The sequence below is a fragment of the Pteropus alecto genome, unplaced genomic scaffold, assembly GCF_000325575.1.
Source record: "Pteropus alecto unplaced genomic scaffold, ASM32557v1 scaffold143, whole genome shotgun sequence".
In the NCBI taxonomy this organism is placed as follows: domain Eukaryota; kingdom Metazoa; phylum Chordata; class Mammalia; order Chiroptera; family Pteropodidae; genus Pteropus; species Pteropus alecto.
The window spans coordinates 1,774,948-1,785,491 of record NW_006434828.1 but is presented as its reverse complement, the minus strand read 5'-3'; the positions used below and the strand labels follow the sequence as shown (position 1 = coordinate 1,785,491).

General features: G+C 57.7%; 1 protein-coding gene across 1 annotated transcript in view; it reads right to left on the bottom strand.

Moving 5' to 3' along the window:
* Positions 1-1,028: 1,028 nt before the first annotated feature.
* Positions 1,029-10,544, bottom strand: part of ACKR3 (atypical chemokine receptor 3) — a 10,720-nt gene continuing 1,204 nt past the window's right edge. The window contains exon 2 of the mRNA XM_006909892.3: positions 1,029-2,768. Within this exon, the coding sequence (XP_006909954.1) occupies positions 1,654-2,742 (1,089 nt within the window). The 5' untranslated portion in view covers positions 2,743-2,768 and the 3' untranslated portion in view covers positions 1,029-1,653. The remainder of the gene's footprint in view (positions 2,769-10,544) is intronic.

Genomic DNA, 10,544 nt, shown 5'->3' with positions numbered 1-10,544 from the left:
TCCAACTCTCGGCCATAAAGCCCTTCGCAGGAAGCAGGCGCCCTCCCCCTGCGGGCTCGGCCTCTGGGCCCTGCTCGGGGCTGGCCGCTGAGTCCACGGGCGAGCCACATGCGCAGGCTGCTTCCCCGTCTCAGCTCCCACATCACGGGGAGGAGGCCTGAGCCCCTGGCCCCGGCCCACCTTTGCGTTGGCAAATAGCTCTCTGCAAATCGGCCTCGTCGGAGGTAGAGGTGGTTAGAACAGAGCCGGGCAGCCAGGCCCGTCTCCGAGCTCCTGCCCAGGCGAGCCTGCCTGCTCACGTCCCTGCCTTTTGTGGCCCCACGTCCGGCAGGTGCGGGCACAGCTCACTCGGCCGTTCTGAGCGTGGAGGGTGCTTTCAAACTAGCAAACAGGTTTAGTTAGTGACTCACTCACTGCGTGGCCTCCAGTAGAGGGACATTGACGGGTGATTTTTAAACGAAGCGTTTGTCCTGGACCGAGAAATGGGAAATGGGGATTTGAACCACGGAACCTTCGCGGAGACGGTCCGGGGCTCCGTGACGTGAGGGGCACCCATGAGACAGGGTCTCGGGCTGCGATCCCCACATGCAGGGCAGGCGGGGGCTTTTCTGCGCTAGCTTCATCCCGACAGCCGCCTGCACCCCCAAACCTCCACCCCTCCCTCAAGCACATCGTGAGAATTAAAAAAAAACAAAAACACACCAAAACGCTCAACGCAGACAATGTTTTTCCTCTTATATCATTTCTTCCAAGTTAACCCCTGGGTTTTGCCTTTGGTAAAACACTCTCTCTTTTTTTAAAACATATTTATTACGTGTTCGCTCGTATGTGCTGTATGTGTTTATACAGTATTGTCACACACGCCACCTAAACGCCAAGCGTGCTTTTAAAACGGAGACGCGAAAGCCCTTTTAGGAAAAAAAAAAACAACCTTTATTTAAAAAAATAACTTACACATTGAAGAATGCTCTGAAATGAGCGTTCGTTTCGTGCACAGGGCTGCAGCCCGGAACGGTACGGCTTTTTTTTTTACAAATACTATTAATGTCAGAAACTGTATTACAGAGCAGTTCTCGCTCCATATCCCATGCTGGCACGAAGCACCACACAGATGTAAGACTGTCGTAAATAAAACATTTCTGCCAAGACTGGCATATATTTATATATTTATACATTTATGTATATAAAATTCCACAACAGCTAACAGTGAATGTTATCCTTAGTCAAAACCAAAGTCAAGCTAATCTTAACGCTACAGCACTCTGAATATATGTCAGCATTATACCGCCCATACAACATTTAAAATATAAACTTTCCAATAAGGTACAGCAAAGAGTGAGAAAATAAAGTCTTAACGTTTAAATACAAAACACCGTATAAAACCTTCGGGAAACACAGAAAGTCCTATTTTACAGAAGTGCAGGCAAAGCCATCCCATCGCTGGCTCTGACAAACCCCACGTGACGTAACTCAGAATGCACAGCCCGTGACAGCCACGCTGGCAGGAGAGAGAGAGAGAGGATGCACGGTGACAGGTGTGCCCCCCTTCAGGCTGCCCGTCGAGCCCCGAGGCCCCTCGGCTTTATCTTAGAAACGACGCTGCCCGGTGGCCGGCTGACAGCAAGCGCGCGTGTCCGGAGACCCGGTGAGCTGTCATTTGGGGCTCTGCTCCAAGGCCGAGTACTCCGTCTCGGACACCCTGGAGGCGTCGATGAGCTTGGTGAGGCCGGTTTTGGCCGAGTACTTGAAGATGAAGGCCTTCATCAGCTCGTAGCGGTAGTTGCGGTTGATGAAGCTGTAGAGCACGGGGTTGACGCAGCAGTGCACCAGGGACAGGCACTGCGTGACGTGCAGCGCCGTGAACAGGAAGTTCTCCAGCTGGCAGGTGAAGGGGATGTAGTGCAGGATGGAGCAGACGTCCAGGAGCACCACCAGGTGGTAGGGCAGCCAGCACACCAGGAAGACCACCACGTAGGCGAAGATGATCTTCCGGCTGCTGTGCTTCTCCTGGTCGCTGGACGCCGAGATGGCTCGGGCCAGCAGGAAGTAGGAGACGGCAATGACACAGAACGGAATGACAAAGCCCAAGATGACGGACACCAGCTCCATGCTGATCAGCCACTCCCTGACGCTGTGCTCAGGGTAGAAGGACCGGCAGTAGGTCTCGTTGTTGGACGCGGACGTGACGGTCTTCAGGTAGTAGGTGTCGGGCAGGGACACGCAGAAGGCCAGCAGCCACACCAGGACGCAGACCACACGGCGCGTCGTCTTCTTCCTGTGGCTCGAGGTGTTGGTGAAGTAGGTGATGGACAGGTAGCGGTCCACGCTCATGCACGTGAGGAAGAAGATGCTCCCGAAGAGGTTGATGGAGAAGATGAGGTGGGTGACCTTGCACGTGAGCTCGCCCATGGGCCACTGGTTATGCTGCACGAGGCTGACCACCCAGACCGGGATGGTGACAACCACCCACAGGTCGGCGATGGCCAGGTTTAAGATGTAGCAGTGCGTGTCGTAGCCGGTGGTCTTGGCCTGGATGTTCACCCAGACCACCACGAAGTTGGCGATCATGCCGATGACGAAGATGAAAATGTACACCAAGGACAGCACGTACAGCAGAACGCTCTTGTTGGCCAGGCTGGGGCACGTCACCGTGTCCACCACGATGCAGTCGCTGCTGTTGCATGGCCAGCTGATGTCGGAGAAGTTCCCCGGTTCCGAGTAGTCGAAGAGATGCAGGTCCATGGTGTCAAGGGCAGCGATCCAATGGCCTGCACGCAAAGTCAAACCAAAGAGACAGGAGGGAAATATCGCTTTGTTAGAAAACGTGTTTCAGTCAAAACGCTTTTCCAGCGCCCCGGATTCCAGCGCCCCGGAAGCCCAGCTAGTCTGCTTCAGCCCTGCAGGATTTTTGCGAAGAAAACCACCGTAACAGAACTCTGCAAAACGCAATCGAGCAGACCCAGAATCTAAATCCACACGGTGCTCAAGGACACAGTGTTTGCTTTCTGCCGTTTCATGGCCCTGTTCTCAAGACATCGCCTGAAGGCTCGGGGGACACGGTCAATGTGTGGAGTGTCCGCCGAGCTCCGAACCTGCAGACTCTGGCGTGGCCGTGTGACCTTCAGCTACGGGCAACCAACCAGCTGCCCCGGGTGCTGAGCCACCGCCCTGGTTCCATCTTTAATCTGTCCACCTGCTTCGGGAACGATTTGTGCCAAGACCCAGAACACAGAAGTCACCACCGGCTGCAGGAGGGAGGACAATGGCCGCGGCTCTGCGCCCAGGTGGCCACGGTAACGACGGGAAGAGACAGCTCGAAAGGCTTTCCTGGGCAGGGATTCTGGCTCCTCACTCACTGATGTGTGAGACCAGTTAACCCGTCTGCCACTGCTTCTCAGGACACTGGCACCTACGTCACAGAGTCACCTAGGAACGCAAGGCCGAATGCAGAACCTAACACATGGCACGTGCTCTATAAAACTCCAACCCCCACCCCCACCCCCGCCAGCAGAGCGAAGCTTCGCTTAGCTCCCGCCCCACAGTCGGCTGACTCTTACCGGCAAAGCGGGAAGTGTCCCCACCCGGCAGGACCCTCGGGAGCTCACAGAGGCAGGCCGCTGGGTCACCTCCCCAGGACCCCACTAACAGAGAAGGCTGCAGGCTTCTGGCAGCTCCGCTGGGTTACAAGTGGCCGCTAGTTCTCCTCCTGGTGCCCCCACTGCTGATGTAAAGGGCCGGACGCCCCAAGAGGAGGTGGAACCGCCGGCCCCACAGCTGGGAAGCCTGGCGGTCCACAGAGCCACCCTACCAGGACGCTCATGCCCTGTGACCGACTTGCCACCAGCATGCGGGCGCCCAGGAGGCTCAGTAAGACCAAGTTTAGGACAAATAAACCCCTCACAAAAGAGACTTCAGAAGACCCCGACCTAAGAGGACCTGCATATGACACAGGCACACAGGGCAGCAGAGGACACCACCGAGGAGCCAGGCCCCCGGGACCCAGCGGACTGGCCTCGGGTGGGCAGGCAGCCCCAGACCACGCCTGGGAGCTGCTGCTGCCTCCTCTCTGGGCCGCCAAGCAGCCTGGACCTGACCTCGAGCCCAGAAGGACGAACGAGGCTGGCTGTGCCCCCCGCGGGCTTCTAAAGCGGTCAGCTTCTTCTTTTCTGTTTCCACAAAATGACACACAGGCTTAGTTTACGTGACCCCAGATTCCCCGCAGGGCAGAGGCGCGTGGTTGGGGAACGAACCTCAGTCCCGCAGCTGGGCAGAGGTTGAGAGCCGCTTGGCTGCCGCCCACTGGGGGCTCCGCCCTCTGCCACATGGGCACCGCCCACCCGTGAGGCCTCAGCAGACATGGCCGTAAATCCTGGGGTGGGGGCGGCTCACGGGTGCCGGAGACGACCCCCAGCCTTCGTTAGCCTGACTTGGATGCCAAGTCCCCCCACCTTTTCCTTCACCCCGAGGAGACGCTCCGCTGGTCTGGGCGTACACAGGTGGACCCACGCAGGGGCAGGGGCAGGAAGTGAGAAGACCCCTGCCTCCCGCGCCCCTTCCCCGGAAATCACACGAGGAGACGTCCTTCCAGGCCCCTCGCTCCCCTGCACCTCTGGCGGCTGCCAGCGTGGTAGCCCCAGGGCCCCAGCCGTGGTGGCAGAGGGTTTGGGCCTCTGCCATCTGCACAGTGAAAACCCGACGTGGTGATCGCTGGAAGCTTTGCTTAGGAGCCGGGTGCAGCTCCCCCTGCAGCTGTGTACCCCGCTCCCTCCCAGGTGGCACAGCGACTATCTCGGCCAGAGCAGGGCGGGGGCCGGACCGGAGGCCGGGCGCTCCGTGCTGGAGCACGAGAGCCAGCTGGCTCCGCTGACCACCGACCACTGACCATCCGTCACCGACAGCCCAGGAGATGAAGCCAGAGACCTACGCCTCGACCTGCACCTTCTTCGGGGACTCTCCCCCCTCCCCCCACCCCGCAGAGGCACAGAGGAAGGAGACGGGATAAGCAGCACAGTCATCGAATCCCGCGTGTTTAAACAGGGACCAGGGAACGGCCGCAGGACCGCTCGGCCTTTCGCCATCTGGGCATTTTCCATGCGTTAGGTCTTGGAGACAAGCAAGGGCTGTTTCTAGAGAAGAGACTATTCTTTGACAACGGCAGTGTGCCATGTCACGTGGCACGTGGCACGTGGCCTGCGGCAAAGGCCACACTGCCAAGCGCACGTGCAGGCGGCTCGGGGCGGCAGGGCGGGCCCGGTGACGAGTCACGGGCTGAGATTTTCACAGGGGAGCCTCTCAGAGCCCCGATCTGAGCAAACTGTGTTTTCAGGCCCTGGTCCCCTAAGCCTGGCCACCCAGCTCCCAGCAAAGTCTGAGGGAAGCTTCTACTGAGCTCCCTGCGGCCACGTGAGTCCCCGGAGTGCCTGAGTGACATGACCAGCATGTCAGCCCGCCGGCGGAAGCAGCGTGACCCTGTCCAAGACAGCTGAGTGTGCTCTGCACACACTCGCGTATCAGCCCATGTGGCTGGGCTTCTCTGCTGGGAGGCGGCGGGGCTGGTGACCACGGGAGGAGACACCGTCACCCACCTCAGATGAGTCACCTCTGCTGGAATAAAACAGCAATTCTGTCCCCACGGGCCTGGGGCCAGAGCTCGGGAGAGACTTCTGTGTCAGCCACGCCTGCCCGCTGCCGGCCTCCCTGTGGCTCCGAAGCCCGCATGGGGCGGGCGGGAGAATGAGCCCACCTCAGACAGGTAGGAGAGAAACGGGAAGCAGAACAAGACTCGTCCAGTTCTGCGACTTCACAGGTCACACATTCCTCCTCTCGAAAGAGTCACACGTTCCCCAGTGCACCCACAAGGATGTTAACCGAAGCGCCACTTGTATGCTTGTAAAACCCGAAGACGACACAAACGTCCACCAGCGGAGGGACGGTTCGGCCAAGTGTGGCCGGTCCACCGTCCGGAACGGGACCCAGCTGTAAACACGAGAGGAAGACGGACTCTTACGAACACGGAACGTTACAGCGACAAGTCAAAGGCAGTGAGTGTGTGCACACACACACGCACACACACGCATGCATGCACACGCATGCACACGCACGCACACACGCGCACCACACACGCGCACGCACACACACACGCACACACAGCAGAGTCTCTCATGTGAAAAAGAGGCCAAAATTATGTTTTCGTATGTACACATACATATGCACGGAACGTTACAGCGACAAGTCAAAGGCAGTGAGCGTGCGCATACACACACGCACACACACGCCAGCACGCGCACATGCACACGCACGCACACACGCGCACATGCACGCGCACATTCACACGCACACACGCACACATGCACGCACACACGCACGCATACGCACACACGCTCGCACGCACGCACGCACGCACACATGCACACGCACGCGCACGCACGCATGCGCACACGCACCACACGCGCACACGCATGCGCACACGCATGTACATGCACACACGTGCACACACGCACGCTCACGCACGCACACGCACACACATGCACGCACGCGCACACACCCGCACCACACACCCGCACACACATGCACGCACACACGCACGCACACACAGCAGAGTCTCTCGTGTGAAAAAGAGACAAAAATTATGTTTTCGTATGTACACATACATATACGTAAAGGCACAGAAAATTATCTGCAGTAAATGGAAACCTCGGCCCAGGAGCGGGGGATGAGGGCACAGAGCGGGGAGTGCGGTCCTTACTCTATGGGCGTTGAGAATTATGTAACTTTTCCGTAATTGTGTAACTTATATGAATCTTCGCGGAGGCGGGGCTGTTCCACAAAATAATAAAGGTCCGCGTTCCGTTTTCCTAGACCACAGAGCCCCAACCGGCAGCGGCGAGCGTCACTGCCGCTCCCTTTGCCCCGACGCTGCCTCAGCCGGCATCACACCTATGCCACGACGACGGACGGCAGGGACGGTCCCAGGCCTGCGGAGGAGCATCTGGCCTCCCCCGCCCCGGGGTCCGTGAGGGCCTCCCATACCAGCCCCAGTCCCCCAGGGTGGAGTGGAGGGCTCCTCTCTGTCCCCTCCAGGCCTTCCCTGGGAGATGAGCCTCTCATCATTCATCCGCCCAGTATCCTTGACGACGAGTGAGCAGCAGCAAAGCGGCCTGGGGTATTTAGCTGCATCCAAATGGTCTGCCTGAGCTCACCGCCGGCTGGGGGCCAAGCCAGAATTAGAGGCTTCCGAGTTTAGCGTCTCCACCGGGCGGTGGTTTGTCCTGCAATCAACACGTCTCTTCACTGGCCAAAAGTCACTCCCTCCGCGCCAGAATGCCAAGCGTTTGGGCATCTGGCTAGCGTTCACCCAAAGCGCCCTCAGTGTGTTTCCAAGTTCCCATCGCAAGCCAGGAAGACCCCTCCCGACTTGACCCCTCAGCCCCTCCGGTCCCGAGCAATGCACCCCCCTTCTCCCACCTCTCCTCTCCCCGACCGGGCGGGCAGTGCCAGGCCGCGTCACTGCCTCGCTCACATTCCGGCCCCGCACCCACGGCAGCTCGTCTGTGCTCGTGCAGACACAGCCACGAAGCAAGTGTTCAATGAATCAGTCGTCCAAGGAGCAATAGTTACTCAAGCTCCACCGAGACCCACGATCCGAGGCCTGCACTGGACACGGGCGTCCGGGAGAGACTGTCCAGACGCTCTCCCAGCTGGGCTACCCTCACCCCTTCTCGTGCCCCAAATGTCTGTGGAGCATCTTCTGCCGGGGGCTGTGCTCCGGGCATGGCAAACCGGCATCATCTCACGCGGTCCCCAGGAGCTCAGCAGCTCAGCGAGAAGGCGAGGTGACGAGAGGATGGGGGGGCGGGTGCCCCTGGGGCGGGAGGGGGAGGGATCCCCACTTGGGTGGACGGGGGGCCTTCGAGGGGCAAGGAGAGAAGCGAGGGCGTCGGCGATGTCTTGGAGACGGTCACCGAATCTGGCTGCGGCCGAGAGCCCGTAAGGGAGGCCTGGAGGCGACAGTCAGGCCCTGGGGCGGGGGTGAGGGAGCCAGGCTGGGCCTGTTCACGCAGGAGCCAGGGGGGCCTTGAGCGAGGGGCCTTTGGGGCTGAAAAGGCTCCCGAGGGTGGAAGCAGCACAAACCACAGAGAAGGGTTGCGGGGCGTGTCACGGTGGGTGGCAGGCCCCCTGGAGGGAGGGAGGCGCCCCCAGTCTCCAGGGGTGCATATGAGATAACGGGGCCGGGCGGGGACCCAGGCACTGGCTAGGACACCGAGGGGCCCTCTGGCCCTTGGGCTCTTCGGGACTCTGCCTACAGGGACTTCCTCACTGGCTTTCTGCCATTTGGGAGCTGTGTTCTCCCAGGATAGAATTTCAGGGAGCACTTCAGCGCCGTCCCCAGACAGGACCACCTGTCCAGCCTCCGTCACTGCCGTGCACCTGGGAACTGAGGCTGGGCAGGAGAAGGGACCCCGTACCAAGTGAACAGAAGACAGTGACATATTGACCACACACTCATTAGCGACCCTGAGTGATCTCGGTTTGCACAAATAAGGAACTGCTCTGAATCATTTGAGAACTCAAAAAATAATAAAGGGAGAGAGGAAAAAACGGGGAAGCTGTATCCTAATCAGATATAGGCCACTTACTCTCAGGGCCCTGGGACATGTCACCTTACACCTAGTGCGTCCTCCTCCACGTTAAGTATTTGGGGGATAAAATGAACCCCACACACCCAGAAACTCGGTCTGGTCTGTCGGGCTCGTCTGCCCGACAGGGAAGTGGCACTGTCCCCAGGGAAGGGCACATCCAGAGATCCCATGTCGCAAAGGCTGCCGTCTGAGTTGGCCACGTGTAACCAGAGCCCTAACTGCCACCCAGCTGAGGACCGGGTCGAGCCAGGGGGAGGTCAGCCGGGCTGAGAGCCACTCACTGTGGGTCCTCTCGCTCTGCGTGATGGGGTTCTCGGGAGATGGTCTGCAATCTCAGAGTCTTCTATTAATACAGAGAAAAGATCCCCACAGAGGTAAGTGGTATAATAAGAAAACTGGAAGATGCTATCTGGGTGACCGAGCCCTCAGAGTCCCCAGTCCCCACGCTGCACACTGCTCCTGTATCTGTCCCTCGGCCGACAGCAAGCAGTCGGAGGCCACCTGCATTAGTCTCAGCCTCTCCACCCTGTGGGCACTTGGAACAAAACACTGTCAGCTTCCCAACCTACTCGTGGCTGAGCCAACTTTAATCTCCCCATCCCTAAAAACAAGCCATAGTGGGGTTCCCCCCCCCCCAGTGTAACAAAAGCATCAAACACTTCCCGCAGAGAACTATTAGGCACTCAAAATTAGAGAACTTTTTTTTTTTTTTTTTGCTTCTTTCCTATTTTTTAAGAGAAAAATGTGTGTCCTGGAGCTCTAATTTTCTGGACTTTAAAAAGCACACATGGCCCTTTCTGAGCCGTGCCTGCCGCCGGGAAGGCATTCGAATGCTGTTCTCGTTTCTAAGAGCCGAACTCAGTTTTTCGGCTGCTGGCTTAAAAGTGCGAATCCTTTCCCGCCCCCGACTCCATGAGATCGCTGAGAAGGATCTAGTCCTGAAATCTCTCAGGTCTTCTGAGGGTGTATAGAGTAACTTTCAGCCTCGGGTTTGAGTAACTTCCACCGACTCTGCTCATCTCTCCTGAAAAAACAGGAGCCTCCCCGCCTAGAAAGCTGCACAAAAAGCCACTGTTCCTGACTAAAAGGGTTTTTTTGTTTGTTTTTCAGGTTGCTTTTTTTTTTCCCGCCCCCCCCATCCAGAAAGCCTATACTCTACTTGTTCCAGGCCTAACTGAAAACCATAACACCTTCCCGACTCCCTCGGGGCTCGAGGGGAACGACCTTACCCCCAATAACCTGACCCCCTGAAGCACAGGCATGCTGCCTTGGCTATACTTTCTGGAACTTTCTTTAAACCGTGATTGCAAAACATGCCCATTTAAAAAAAAAAAATCAGATGGGCAATAAAACACAGGCATTTCTCAATTTTCTTTAGCTTTTCTGCACACGCAGCCCCTCCCCCTGCTCCCGCCCCATCTCCTGAGGCTGCAGCATCAAGCTCGGCAGTTGTGTGCACATTCAAGTGTTTATGGCACAGACAGGGGGGAAAAAAAGAGCAAATTGTTTCCAAGCCAGAGCTCCCACGTGCAACTCTGCTTTGGAGAGGGCTTTGCATGAGCCCAGAGCTGGTGCAGGAAGGCTGGCTGCGCTTCCATTTCATATCGGCAGAAACCTGGGCACAGGCGCCACAGCCTGCACTTGCTTTTTCCAGGCCAGCCTATCTGATGTCCGCGTTTTCCTGGCATAAATACAGGAACACAAAGGCAGGCGGCGTCCCCGTTTAAAAAGAAAAAAGTTACCACGCCGAGACTTTGCAGAATGGGGTTTCAGGGGTTGTCACTGCATGAAATACCTTCAAAGGGCTGTAAACCATTTCAGAGTCCTCTCTTGCACTTCTAGAAAATGTAATCCTGTTGTGAAGAAATGAATTGGGGGGGAGGGGAGTGGGGGCGGGGAGAAAGG